The following is a 15,226-nucleotide window of genomic DNA, read 5'->3' as shown; positions in this document are numbered from 1 at the left end:
TGTCTAGAGGGTTGCACGCTTCATTGCCTTGTAGTGTGGCCACTCAAACATTCCTGGAACACCGGACATTCTGCTATTCTGGGAATAATGTGGGCCCACTTCTGTCGGCATGGCCCACCCCTGCTGATGTGACTGCACATGCGAGGTTATGCTGGACAGAGAGGTGCCATTTTGAAGAATGTGCTGCCCCGCCCCTGCCGGCATGACCCTTGCATTCATGGTGTGTGCAAGGTCACACCGGGGGGATGGGAGGGGGATGGAAGTGTACGTTCTTCAAAGTGGCATCCCCCTGTCCAATATGGGAGAAATCCACGTACAGTTTTGTTTCAGAACCAGATGGAAGAACCCACCTGATAAGAGGACTGTCCAGTTCAAAATTACTAATACCTGTCTCTTCCTAAGGAAGGAATGGAAGGGTTCCCCTAAGGAAGGGTGACAAGGAATGGATCCCTTTATGATTACCTGTTCTGTTCATTCCCCCTGTGGCACCTGGCAGTGGCCACCGTCAGAAGACAGGATACTGGGCTAGATGGACCTTTGATCTGACCCAGTATGGTCGCTCTTATATTCTTATGTTAAAACCAGACAAGTGGCCTTCCTATTCAATAGGCAGAGGCTCCTTGCATATCTCCGCTCCTTGAACCCCCCCCCCCTTCCTGTGAACTGCCTTCCTGCCTCACCTGTCTTCATGTGTAAATGGTTTAATATTTTCAATTTGTAATTTGTTAAATAACTTCCTTTTTTCTGTCTGGGAGATAAGTCATTCAGGGTGTCAACTTTTTTAAATGTAGTGGGATGAGATGGGTGGGGGCAGTGTTATGATGAAAGGTGTTTAATAGCTGTCATCAACTGCCTTTGATCTATAGAAAATTACAGACCTGATTGGTGTGCTAACCAGATGTCAGGGGCTCTGTGTCCTTCAGTTCCCTAGTCTGGTTTTTTTTTCTGTTTTTCACCCAAATCAATACCTGAAATTTTGGAATTGATCAGACACTGTGTTCCAAAGTTATCATATTACATCCAGACAAACAGATAAATGCTATGAAGTAGAGCATGGGGCTTCACTTCACTAAGCCAATAATAATACAAGGAAGATTTTTCAAAGTTTGATAAATTATGGTAACTTTTATATTACAAATAGCTACATTTGCATTGATATGGATTGTATGTTAGGCAGGTATTGTATTGTGTGCACACTGCCTAATACAAAAGGATCCTGAGATCCAATTACTAGCATAATAAAAATAATGAATAATAATTTTGACTCTCTGTCAGATGGAGTCTTGTTCTACTTTTGTTCAACGCGCCAAACTTTGTCCATGTCAGTGAGAGCTATGCACATGACTTAACTACTATAAAATGCCTTTGGACTTCAGACATTTCTAATGTAATGAAACAAATGGGCATATTTGTTCTGTGTACAAAATATTTTCCAAATAGTTCACTCTGTTTATTTTTGAAAATGTATCAAAGGTATACAGAGGAATCACTGCAGAGGACCTAAATACTTATCTAACGGAGGTATCTTGTCTTTATTCTACTCAATTGTACGTGATGACTGGAAACATTTTGTTCTCTTTTTAAAGGACAATTAATAGTTCAAGAAGTAATTTTTGAGAAAATTACTTTAGGAGGAATTCTTTTTTATAATTTATTTTGCCTAAGTCACACACTGTAAGACAAATTATTTTAATGTTGAAAGGAAATATGTATATGTGGCAGAAATAGAATTTTGAATTCCAGTGAACCTAAGTGGATTTATGTAGGTGCAAATTGTATATTCTGTCTTAAAATATTCAGACTATCCATGCTAATTGTGTTGATTTAGCTGTATAGTTTGGTCATCCTCTTTAGTTTTTCTTTGTCAGATTTCACATAGTTGAGGTAGCCTGCAGGTGAAAAGTGTCCCATTAATCTTTTTGATCCTCTAGCACTTGAGCATAAGAATAGCTGATCAATTACAGCAATTGTCTCCCTAAATGAGCTTTTCACATCTACATCTTAGTTCATTAGTTAACTGTCTGCTCAAAGAACTGATAAAATGGAATACTAGTGGCTTCTTACAGCTTGTTCTGTCTTACAATACAATAAGGATGGGGTTGTTAGCTTAGCAGGCACAAAAGAGTATTTATCCGCTACCTGCAATAAATATACATGCTATTGTGTAGGAGTACTTTTGTCTCTATGGGCTGTTTGTTGAAACCTACTTAAAACAAATCCATTTGCTTTTCAACTTTCCATTTAGTAACTAGTGCTATGAAGAAACTTTTTCTATATTAGACGTTTTTATTCAGCATCGTAGGAAGGGTGTCCATGTCCCAAACCATTAAAATGAACATATATCCTATTTAATTTTAAAATTTGAAACTACTATATTTAAAATTAACAAAATAAATTTGCCTTTCTCCTCCAATACCTATTGCATTTCAAATGGCCAATCCACTATTTAAAATGTATCTTTTACATGCAAAATGTGACACTGATTCTCTCCAAAAGGAAATCTACAGTTCTGAAGCTGCAAATAAATATGAACATACTATATTGTAATAATTATTCAGAGTTAAGTATAAAGTTCTGTATATTTAACTATGCTCATGTTGCTTTAATTTATAAATGATCTAAGAATTACAGATGACAAAATTCATTCATCATGCTAAGTGCTGATTTTATTTTTACTGACACTGTAACTAAGAACATTTTTCTCCTTTACATCTTCAGCCCGTATTTTCAGGAAAACAAAGTAATATTGAATTATATTAAGACATTTTAGTGGAAGCCTGTAGTTAATTGTATTATTTCAGAAGCACATTGGAAAATGACAGCTATTATGGCAATCATATTTTCCTTAACTAAATATTTTATATTTTCAGCTACATGAAGGGGAAGTTTCCAAAAGAAAATCTAACTAGTTACTAAACAAGGGTCTGATCCTGCAAAGACAATAGTATGAGACTTATGCATATGAATAACTTTAGTCAATGTAGGTTCAGGCCTCCAAAGATTTTGTGGTTATAGTCACAGTGTATTTCTATATGAAGTTTTCTTGGGTAAGATTGCTTTCTACTAGTCATTGAAATGCGCTAACCCTCAAAAAAAAATTTAAATATAAAATATGATTAAATAAAAAACTCTAACCTACACATGAGAATGATTCCAAACAATTGTGTGCTGCTTTCTGTACATTTATGTATATCTGAATCAAAAGTTCTTAAGGCCGTTTTCACTTCAAACTTGTTTCAGTAAATTTGAATGATTGAAAATACATGTTACATTGGTTTTAAGGAAACAAATTCAGTTTTATAGAATGTATAAAATGACAGAGTTTTGACAGCTTGATATATGTAACCTTTTTAATTCACTTTGGATTGTTCATTGCAGGCCTTGTGTGTATGAAGTCGAGTACTTCTGTGGTTGAACTTGTTATGCTGCTTTGTTCACAGGTAAGACATTTTTTGGCTTTAATTGTATTAGTTTCTTCACACAGTGACATATTACTAAATTTTGAGTTTGTTATTCTTGCTTATTTTTTTCTTTCATTCTTTCTATTTGAATATGATGCAAATATAAATGCCATTTCTCACACCTTTCTGTAAAGTGTAATTTCTTGGTACATGTTGTAGAGCAACAGTACATTCATATTAACATGCAAGGTAATATTTTCTAAACAGTTATTTGTAAAATATATATGCATATACATTAAACACTTTATCCTGTTATGCAGAATTTTTGGTCATAATTTCACATGAAACTTTCATTTTCCTGAATTAGTTATTTTTAAAATGTTATTATGTAGTAACATTAACTTTCACCTCTAGGATACATGATGTAAGTTATTGCACATTTGATGTAGGCTTTCAGTCAGTATTTAAAAAGCTGGGCAAAATGGTTATTAATAATCTCTCAGAAGCTTGGATTTTTTTTTAATTTTCCATTTTTCAATTATCATGCATTCAAATTATTTAACATAATTTTAGATTTCTCACAGAAACACTCAAAGATGAAAAAAACTGAGAATACAAAATTATTAAAAATATTTTGAAACTGAAATAACTTCTCCTGGTGCTTTTGATAATTCACCCCTAGATTTTAACTAAATTTAAAATGTGTTACTGGCTAGATTTCTTACATACCTGTAATCTTGTAAAATATAGTTGTATTAAAGAATCAACAAATATTCTTTGGTTTCTTTAGTTTTCTACAGCAAATATGTATTACCCTAATAGAGCCCCAATCCCAAACAGCTTCTAAATTTTCTCCAAAGATTTAATTATTTTAGATTATTTAACAAATGCACACACACAAATGCCTAAATAACAATTAAATTCATACAGAGTAGTGTGTAAAATGAGGTGCCTATGAATTTAATTTATATATATATATATATTATTTTATTTTATTATATATTATATAATATAAAATACACACACACACAGAGCACTATTACTAAGCTTGTACTTGCTCTTAGTTTGTATTGTAGAATCCACTGTGCATATTTGAAATGTGTCCAAACAATGAGTACAGTATCTAGCTTAAGTGAAGACTGGTCAAAAGTACAGAGAGCTGAAAATTAGTAATATTTACAACTGAATGTAGCTGCTTTTTTTCCAACTTACCTGCTGTTTGCCAGTCTGTAGGTTACGTTTCCTCAAGCCTGTACCCATAAGGAAATCATTAGATCTTGTTTTTCTTTTAGCCAAGATGGATATTGGTTAGGGAGAAGTTAAAGAAAAATACATCTCTGGCAGGAATCCTCAGTGGGGTTTGAACTTCAAACCTTCTCCTGCAGGGCACTTGAAAAATTTGTTACCTAATGGTTAAGTCCTGGGTTCAAGGGAAATTCCAAAAGATCCATTAAGGCCTTTGAGTTTCATGTCATGCTGCTTTTTTTTAACAGCTTTTGAAGCCTTTACTTGAGGGAAGGAATAACTTACAATGCCTTCTCCCTTAGTCTTTGGTTTTAGTGCAAATCACAGGAATAAAGTGGAATGTAGCATTAGGGTCTAGTGTCTTTGATGGCCTCATCATCTAATCATAGGTTTAACATTACTCATTTGCTGGCTCCAGGAATTCCTGCCATTAAGGGCCCTGGAGATGAAACTTTGCCTCAAATATTGATTGAAAGGAAGAGTGAGGAAATTTAAGCTCTTTCTGCAATGCTTTTTCTTTAGACTTCTTAGTGAAGCTATTAACAAATGTAGCTAAATCAATTTGCTATTTTTATGTATTTTAGAAAAGTTATTTAATGATTCAAAATATATAACTGTCCAGTTTTTAAAGGTGAAAAAAGGATTTACACAGATTTAGAAAAATTAGAATTATTTATTCAGTTTCTATTTTACCAAAAATTGTAATGCTTTTGTATAAAGAAGCTTTCTTCTCTGTACCCAATCACCCACATAAAGAAGAGTTGTTACTGCGTGTCCCACAAATCTGACATTTCTGAGCATTTAAGGATTGTTCCCTTTGCATCCCTATTAAGAAGATTTAGAACCCCATTGTCAGTAGGCAATTCTGAGATCACTGTTGTAACATTACATTGTTGCCTTCTGACAGAATGGCATGAAATGTTCAGATAGGAATTGGTCAACAGGGGGTTCTAATGTAGTGGTACGACTCTTCTCCCTTCTTTATCAAGCCTGAATATATGAATCTAACCAGCCCCAGAACGTTGTATGATATCAAGTAGTGCCACCATACTTGCAGTCCCAATATTTTATATAAAGTAATTTTATAGACTTGCTTTTCTGTTTAATTTTAAAACTAGCTGTGAAAAAGGTATGCTAAACATTAAAGAATTTGAATATGAAGAAAATAGTTGAAAATATTGGCTAAGAGGAGAGAGACTTTGAGAAACTGCATATACGGAGATAGTGTGGTTCTCTGTGTATGCCACAAAACTGGGAGTCAGGAGACTTGGGTTCCGTTCTTAATGCTGCCACTGATTTTTATATAAAATGAGGATAATGGTACCTGCCCTTCTCCATAAGAAGATTTGAGAAATACAGATTGGAAGCAGTATATGTTTTGTGTGCTTTTTAAATATTTGTTTTGTAACTAAGGCTTTTTTTGATAACATGAGCAAATCTTTATTTAAAATGGGTATTCAAAATGTATGACATTCTCCAGATTACTTATAGAAATTTGCTGTGTGTATTTTTGTCTTTCAAAAGACAGATGATGATCTAGAAATCTTTGAAAAGTAAGATTTTGTTTGCATAGAACAGGGTAACTTTAGACATTGAAAAAGGAAAGGGAAATGCAAAGTTTGTTTTCCTTTCATTTGCTACAGCAAATTAGATGCTTTTATGCTCTTTATGTTAGAAATTCCATGTTAACGACTACAGATTAGCGAGGATGTCAGAATTTTTTTTCTTATCTGAGCTCCTGAATAAACTTAACATTGCCAGTGGCTCACGTCCAAGGTATGGTCTAAATTTACATGAAATATCACATTACAAATGTCTGAAGGTACATGTCATGGATAATTCATTTCATATGGGTAGCCTTTTAGACTGAAGGATATGCAATCAAGTCCATTCCCCCAAAGGAATTTTGAGTCTCTGTGAAAAATACATTTTAAGCTTTAAGGAACTTCTATAGGTATAGTGCATCATTTGGTTTTAATAATTGTTTTCTCTTCTCTCTATTTTTGGTATATCTTTCTCTATTTTTTCTTTTAACAAGCCATAATAACACCCATTGCATTAGACTAAAAACTAAATTAATTTTAGGTTTATTTTCGTTTTATATTTACATAGAACAAAAATTGTTCTTTAAATACTTAATTTTTTTTCCATGGAAAATTGGTAATATGAAATGACTTGCATGTTATATAAAGCAGGCATCCTCATGTTGAATGCAGTATATTTTTGCGTAAAAATGATGAAGATGTGTTATTTTTGACAAGATCTGTGCTTGATTATAGTCTTTGTTCCCCATAGCCTAGTGCTATATGTCACAGCTGTGATGCTGGCTTGAGTGGCAGATTCTCAAACCATGCAATTTTTTTTAAAAAGTGCTTCACATTAGTTTTTTTTCATTATATTTTCTTCTTTGATATGTAGCAGATTTAGATTTCAATATTTTTTTCCAATCTTTTTTTCAATACTACAATAGCTTCTAATTATTCCCAGATTTCTTTTAAAGTTTCCCCTCTTCAGAGGTACAGCTTCTGCATAAATTGAGTGATTTTATCCCATAGGATTCTTCCAGTTTTTATAATAAAGCCTTATCAGATATCACTTACATTTTTCTGTACCTTATCTGTCGTCAAGAGAGGTTTATTTTCTTAAATATTAAGACATTTATTTTTTATTTAAAATACATTACTAGTTCACCTGTTTAAAAGTATAAAGTAACAAATTGAAATTCTTAATAGCTAACAAACTTCAATATTTGGCAGTTTTGAAGTTTTCATTTATTCTCCTGATTAGCTAAAAGGGATTTCCCCCACTGTGCTTTAAGTTTAATCAGGATCATAACCCAAGGGTCTGCAAAGGAAGCATTTTAAGAGCAACTTGTGTTGCAAGGAAAAGATCTGTTCCTGATTCCTTTTCTTAAGGAAAGACTTGGATTTTAGACATTACATGTTGCATACAAGATCTCCCAAGAGATGCCATCTGGGGAATTATGAGGGAAATTTCATATATAACAAGCAAAAATGATTTACTTATAATTAACAAATAAAACTTCTTATGAGACTCTCATAGAGATGAGAACATTTCAAAACTTCAGTCTTGCAGTTCAGGTGTAAATAGGTTTTGAAAACAGTTTCTTTGAGAAGCTGTGGAACTGTAAATGGTTTAAAAAAATGAAATTGTGCCAGATTACATTGATAGCGTTAGAGAATTACAGAATTAGTGGACAAATTAAACATAGTCGATGCAAACACTGGAGTGAATGTACAGTAAAGCAGATATGAGCTTTCAGTTCATTATGGTTTCAAAAGTCAAAATAATATTGGGCAATGTACACAAAGTGGATTGGAGAATTTATAGCCACTCTCTATGACTATGGTGAGATTTTACTTAGAATTCTATGTTTATCTGTGGTCACTTTAACACTAAAAGATATAGGAAGGTTGAAGGAAATGTATATAAAAACAACAAAAATTCTTAAGGAAGAATGATTGATGTAGGGCTTTGGCTATTCAAAAAAGTTGCATTGGTTTTATTCAGGCATCAGTTAAATTGATTTAGTTAAATGGTGCAAATCCTGGTGTGGACACTCTTATTTCAGTTTGAGTGTGGTTTATTTTGGTTTAGCTTAAGTCATTTAGGAACAGGTTTAAGATAAACCCAGGTAAGCCAGTCTTAAAGCAAAATTAGAGTGCCCACACATGTATTTGCATTCTATATCAATTTAAAAACAGATTTAAATTGGTGCAACTTTCTGAAATAGATAAACCCTTATAAGATTAAAAGAAGTAACTCCAGACCTTTAAACTCTTAAGCATGTAATTAATTACAGCATGTGACAGTCACTTTAAGCACATGAGTAATCCCATTGACTTCAAATCAAGCACATGCTTAAGTGTTTGCAGGATTCGATTTAAATGTGTATAATTTGGACAGGACTGTAACATGAAAACCATTTCCAAATATTTGAAGCATGTAAACATCAAGGAGGAGAGAGGAATTTGATTGGCATTCTACAAGGGGAAATAATTGAAGCTAATGGCTTGTAATTAAGAATCTATACATTTAGGCTGTTGTATATAAGGACAATCCTCCTAATAGTGACATCTAAGCTGCAGTATTCTTCCAAAATAAACAGTCCATTTTTATTATTTATTTATTTACTCTATATTCTGTACAAAGGTGTGCCTGTGCTTTACACTCTGTGCTCCTTGAGGCATTTTAAAGATTCAGTTGTACAAGTAGAATATTCCAGGAAGTCAAAAACATAAATTTGAATATGGATCTTTGGTCGGTGATGGGATCTTTGTTGTCTCCGAAGTGCAAGATGTATCTGCTCCTCATAAACTATTTGACAACCTCTGGTTACTACAAACAACCTGAGTTGTTACTGCACAACTCTTCCAATCACAGCCTGACCTGCTATAGGTCCTGGTTTTCCAAGGGGTCCGTTAGGAATGGTTCTCCTGTTACAAGTCCTCCTTTCCTGAGGAACTGGAACACCAAGGTGGGTGCAAAATTCAAACTCAGTGATTTCCCTGTAAGGGTATCAAGATCCTTGAAGGGGTGTGTTGGAGTGGACAAACACTACAGTGGATCAAACCAGGCAGAGACTGAAGCTGGGACCCACTCTGCAAAGCCTGATATGAATAAAAAAGTAAAGCCACCCCCAGAGCCAGACTGCCCTAGTAGAGCGCTATTGGGTCTGAAAATGTTTTAAGCAGAGGCTCATTTTATTTATTTTAAATAGAAGTGTTAGACATCCTCGGAACCTGGCCCTTGTTACTGCTATGACACCAGGCAGAAAGATTACACTTGGAGTGGGGATGTGGGAGGTAACCAAAGTAGGAACCCTTTGAGACAACTTCTCTCACCTATGTGTCCTGACAGAATGTGGTTCAAATCCAATGAAGCACCCCAGGGGAAAAATGCTGGACTATTCTGAGCTCAGTAGGGCAGTTAAGATGGGTTAGCAGAGCAGAGGGGGATAGATGGTTGTAGTTCAGTCTTCAGATTCTGGATCAGCTCTGAATGGGTGTGGAGGACAATCTATAAAAGCAAGAGGCTGCTTTATGACACCAGAAAGAGTCATGGGAGGAGCGGGAAGAGAAGAGAAGTGGAAGAACTTGCTTTGGGACCTCATTTAAAAGTAAGTAGAGGGAGAGGAGGGTGTGGGCCAGATACAGACGATGTCTAGGTCTCACATTTAAAAAAATAAATGAGCCACTGTTTAAAACTTGTCCACTCTCAGGGTTTAAGATCTCAAAATCTATATCCCCTGGTGACTTTTATAGGTATTTATTCCCTACTTGAAAACACTGAGGCAGGGCCGCCCAGAGGGGGGGCAAGAGGGGCAATTTGCCCCAGGCCCCGAGCCCCACAGGGGCCCCCACGAGAGTTTTTCGGGGCCCCTGGAGCCGGATCCCTCACTCGCTCCGGGGGGCCCGGCAAACTCTTGCGGGGCCGGGCGCAGGAGCTTCTTCGCTCCTGGTCTTCGCCGGCGGGGGGGTCCTTCCGCTCCGGGGCGGAAGGACCCCCTGCTGGCGAATTACCGCCGAAGACGGAGCGGGACCCGCCGCCGAAGCGCAGCCCGGTCTTCGGTGGTAATTCGGCGGCGGGGGTCCCCCACCGTGGGTCTTTGGGGCACTTCGGGGGAGGGTCCCGGAACTGAAGGGCCCCCCGCCGCTGAAGACCCCGGGCCCCCGGAATCCTCTGGGCGGCCCTGCACTGAGGCATTCTTGGGAATAGGAAACCACATATACTTTATATTTGGAAAAGCGCGATAAATACCTATTTACATAATACAATGAAGTTAGCAAAACCCCAGCAGTGTTGGGAAGGGAATGGTTGACTTCAAAGTCCCAGTTATTGATTGCCTAGCTTATTGAGGCCCAAAACTGTTGTTCACAAAATAGTTCTCACCCATCTAAATCTCTGTCATGAATCCAGTTAGAATCCAGCTACGAAGAGGCTTCTCTTAACCTGTCTGCTGCAGTATAGCAGTGTCCTCACTAACAAGTTTTGCCCCACTGCACCAGAACCAAGCAGCCACAGATCAAAGTCAGCTCCACCCAGCTCAGCTGCTGCACATTCTGATTCAACAAAGTCATCTCCACATAGGGTCCAGAATATTTGTATAGGAAACCCAAAGCAAAACAAGACAAAGTCTATACAGAACGTTTGGTCACTGTGGCAGAATTTCTGGTTTGTTAGTTGAATTTGGGCTCACGACCCAGTGTTCACAAGTTGTTTTGTCAGGATGACACACTTTCCCCACATTATATCTTTCACAGTCTCTCACCCGTACATAAATATATTTACATGCACTATTTAATATCATTTCTAAAACCAGATCACAAACTCCAAAACAATAAAGCATCAGATCGGCGCTGGATTGAATTATAGTATGTAAATTAATCTTGGCAGAGCTAGTTCTTCCCTTCTATAGAGGAAGCAGAGAGCTTCTTTTCCCTTTAAGCCTTTTATCTCTCTCAGGCTTACGCAAGTGCCTGTGCCTTGCACTCTAAAATTCAGGATCCTCTGGAAAGAGTAATTTGCCTGGTCTCCTAACCACAAGTAAGAGGAGTGGGACTTTACTCCCATTAAATCCTTATTCATGGTAGGAATGTCTTCGGGCCCATCCTCGACCTCCATCTCCTGAGCATCTGCCTCTGTTAATGTAAGTTTCAGAGTTTATTCGTTTCTTCATGCTGGCCAATTTCCTTTGCTAGATTGTTCTGTGGGACACCTGCCTGTACATCCCCACAGCCATGGCACTGTCACTTTCTCTGATTTGCCCTCAGTGATCTGCACTCTCTTGTCTTTGATCTCATCCAGACCTGAGTCTTCATGAAGATCCTGGTTGTTCCAGGGGCCAGTTTTTATCTGGAAGGGATATACCTCTATGCCTGTCTCAATGACATCCTGATCTGGGCATCCTCTATGCCCCTGCTGGATCAATCCTAAAAGAGAAAGCTACAGTACCTTCTATCCCTTCACTTCCTAATCTGTCAAGATATTTCTCACTGCCCTATCAGGACATTTGTATTTGTGAATGGTCTTAGATACCAGAGTGGCAAAGGCTCGTACTGGATATATCCTGCAAAGACCTTACAGGTGGGAAACAGCCACATGGTAGATCCTGAAGAGTGGAGAGAGCTAGCAGGTTCCAGGAGGACAGAATGCATGGAGTCTCGTCTATTAGCTTTTCCCCTCCACCTCACAAGTGTAGCCTGGTACACTTCAGAAAATCCTAACTTACAAAGGTTAATGTTAATTGTGCAGCCATGTAAACCAGATAAAATCTGGAAATTGTGGCGATGCACTAATCGTTCCATAGTGGAAATTAGAGTTAATAATCTATCATTTAAATTTGTTACTTTTTGCAGAGTATAATTGCAGACTCCATGAGAAATGGCTCTCTATGCTTCAAAGGCAGACAGAAAAAGGTGAACATAAGTTTCTCTGCAGGTCAAGGAGATAGAAGGTGGCTGAGGCCTTAGTCTCCCCAGATTGTAGCCAGTGAATTCTAATGCACCCCCTCCCCCCGATGGTATCTTTGTGCCATCTATAAAAAAGTCTCACTTGAAAAATTAGATTCATATAGATTTCACTTCAGAAATTCCTAACTCTCTTTCATTGCTGTGATTTACCCAATATCCCAAGAGGTCCCCATATTTGCTGGTTGCCTTCCAGGAGCATGTTGTCAGTCATTCTGGAACTCATTTTATTATGAGTGTAGGCAAGTATAAGGAGGTGTCTTTGATAAGAATCCTAAAATTGGCTCAAAATTTACGTGGAGGACTAGCTCATGTGTAACCTCGTGTCTTTTCTTCTCTTCTCGCTCATCAGCAGCTAGCTGCAGAACCTGGAAAAATAATTGCTCAGGTCCAGATTTTTCAATCTTATGTCTACCCCAACAGTAGGAATGAGTGTGAGGAGAGGGGATGGTGGAGGGTAAAGGTAATGGGAGGGAGTTGGAGTGCTTAGATCCTAATCCTCACTCTGATCAGTATTGGCAAGTTCATTTAGGCTTCATTCCCTCCCCAGATCCATTCTTTCTGCCTCAGGGAAACACTTTCAGTAATCAAAATGAAATTTCCTGTGAGCCTTTACTTTGAAGATGGTTTAGGTCATGATTTTAGACATGTGATGTGACCACCCCATTAGTAAGAAATCTTGCAACATGAAATTCAAATCAAGGATAATCCTAGGGTTAAACCACCTGGATTTCATGAAGACAGGAGAGTTTTTATAAAACCCAGAGAACCTGTCCCCAAGAAAAAGGAAGGTCACAACTATAGAGTTGACCTCGTAGACTTCTTTTTCCAGGCATATTCAAGGAAAGGAAACAAAAGGACCAAACTAATTGAATTGTTTCTCTGAAAAGAAGTTATGATTAAGGTACCGTAATTGAGGAATTAACTAGGTTATTAAAATCTTAGTACTGCATATTCAATTAAGGTTCAATGTTGCAATAAAAATGAAGGAAGAAATAAAATATTCAGACTAATTAAGTTAGTGGGGAGACAGAAAAGAGAGGATACAATAAAGATAACATTAATTGAGATTTCAGCTCTCTTTTACAGTGGAATGAGAATTAAAAGATGATTTTTAGAACTCCTAAAGTCTACTTATTCACTTACTAGAGTCTGTTGAGAAAAATATAGACATTGGAGGACTTTAAGGGTCTCTAATCTTTATAATCAGAAAATGTTTAGTTGTTGAATCTTGTTATTGTTACTTTTACTACTATCACAAAATTTAACATAAAATGTCAGTGAGTTTTTCACATGTAATATCAAAAAGCAAGATATTGTCAAAGGTTAACTTGGAAGACCATATCCAGTAAACTGATACTAACCATAAGGGTGGTTCTCCAGGCTTTGCACCTTATGCAGTCATTTCCACCTGTGCAAAGTGGGTGTAAAATGCTACCAAATCAGAATGGTAGCATTTTACATCCACTTTGCACAGGTATGATTCACTACACAGGGAGCACAGTGGAGTGTCAGGCCCTTATTTTGGAAATACGGTCAAATAAATAATAATAAATAAAAAATTCAAGGACAATAGAGAAATAAATACAGTCCCTGAACAATTCAAAAATTAAGGTTTCAGCTAAATGGAAGCAATACTAGCATACAATTTTTAAGTACAAATCTCTGCTAATGACACCTCTTAGCCTAATGCTGCCAGCCTAACTCTACTCACATCTCACACTTCTGTAACCAAATGAACAGAAGTACTGTGAACTTCCTGCCAGGAAGTTTTGTACTGCTTCTTCCCCCTTGAGAAAAGAGATTAGATCAAGCAGTCAGGGATGCAAGGCAAAGTGGGAGGATAGATCAATTATAATAATGGCTTCCAATCAGATGAGAGCAGGAGGACCAGTTAGGTCTGGCTTCTTCAAAGCATCTCAATTGTTCCCATCTCTTTGCTTCCCTCCAAAAACACAGGAAATGGCTGCTACTGAATATTTAGAGCGTATTGGGACTAGACAGTGACTACATTCAATTTCTAAAGTGACACTGGCTGGTTGAAACTGAGGAGAATATTTGGAATATTTTTTCATGTTAATAGAATTTGATTTGTTAATGGTAATGTAAGTCATCTTTTAATAGTTATTTTCCATATTTTCTTAGCAGAAGGAATTAAAGCTTTGTAGTTACTCAAGTTTAGGCCTTGTAGGCAGGTGATCTGGCCTCCCAATGGTCCTGTCCCCGCTCCCTACCTTGGAGTGGGGATAGCAGGAGCAGAAACATGAGGCACCCTGTGCCCCCAAGGTATGACAGTAGAGCATCAGCGATCCCTTATAATAATAATTGGAGATATACCAATCTCCTAGAACTGGAAGGGACCTTGAAAAGTCATCAAGTCCAGCCCCCTGCCTTCACTAGCAGGACCAAGTACTGATTTTTGCCCCAGATCCCTAAGTGGCCCCCTCAAGGATTGAACTCTCAACCCTGGGTTTAGCAGGCCAATGCTCAAACCACTGAGCTACCCCTCCCCCCTATATTTTCAGTTTGCTGAAGATGCAGGAGTGCAGTAGTGAGGCTCCCCAGTATGTCACCCATCAAACAGGGTGTATCTGCTTGGTAGAAAGGTGGGTTGAGACCCAGTGGATTCTTTCCTACTACTACCCAGAGTCCTCTATTGGTGTGATGTAGGTAGTGCCCCCTCCATTGCTTCTGGTTATAGTTAACACATCGGTGAGATGCATGGGACAGTGGGACACTGAGGTTTTGTTTCAGGCTCTGTGCAGAGTCGGGCAGCCATCACTGTATCGGTTTTGCTTGGTTCATATTTTCAAGCTTTTTGCAACCATGAGCTAAAAATTTACTTTTAAAAAATATTAAAGAGTGAAAGATTCTGATGTAATCATATTACTTCAGGAGCTGAAGCTTTAGACATGGGCCTATAGCACCAATACCTTTAATCCACCCATGAGTTTATAGTATTCTGTTAGTATCTTTTTTGTAACCCTCAAGTGCTGGCATATTCTTAGTATAATAATAATAATAAAGGCTGAAGGAACTGGCTATGTTTAGTCTGAAAAAGAAGAGATTAAGGGGGGGATATGATAGCTG

The 15,226-nt window shown here is 37.4% G+C and overlaps 1 protein-coding gene across 6 annotated transcripts in view; it reads left to right on the top strand.

Annotated features, from left to right (window-relative positions):
* Nucleotides 1–15,226, top strand: part of NBEA (neurobeachin) — an 842,868-nt gene that overhangs the window by 434,737 nt on the left and 392,905 nt on the right. For all 6 annotated transcript variants that reach the window (XM_045015913.1, XM_045015904.1, XM_045015899.1 and 3 more), the window contains one exon: nucleotides 3,379–3,440. In XM_045015913.1, coding sequence (XP_044871848.1) covers nucleotides 3,379–3,440 — 62 coding nt within the window. The remainder of the gene's footprint in view (nucleotides 1–3,378; nucleotides 3,441–15,226) is intronic.

Source organism: Mauremys mutica, chromosome 1, assembly GCF_020497125.1.
Source record: "Mauremys mutica isolate MM-2020 ecotype Southern chromosome 1, ASM2049712v1, whole genome shotgun sequence".
In the NCBI taxonomy this organism is placed as follows: Eukaryota; Metazoa; Chordata; order Testudines; family Geoemydidae; genus Mauremys; species Mauremys mutica.
This window is presented reverse-complemented; position numbering and strand designations above follow the sequence as displayed.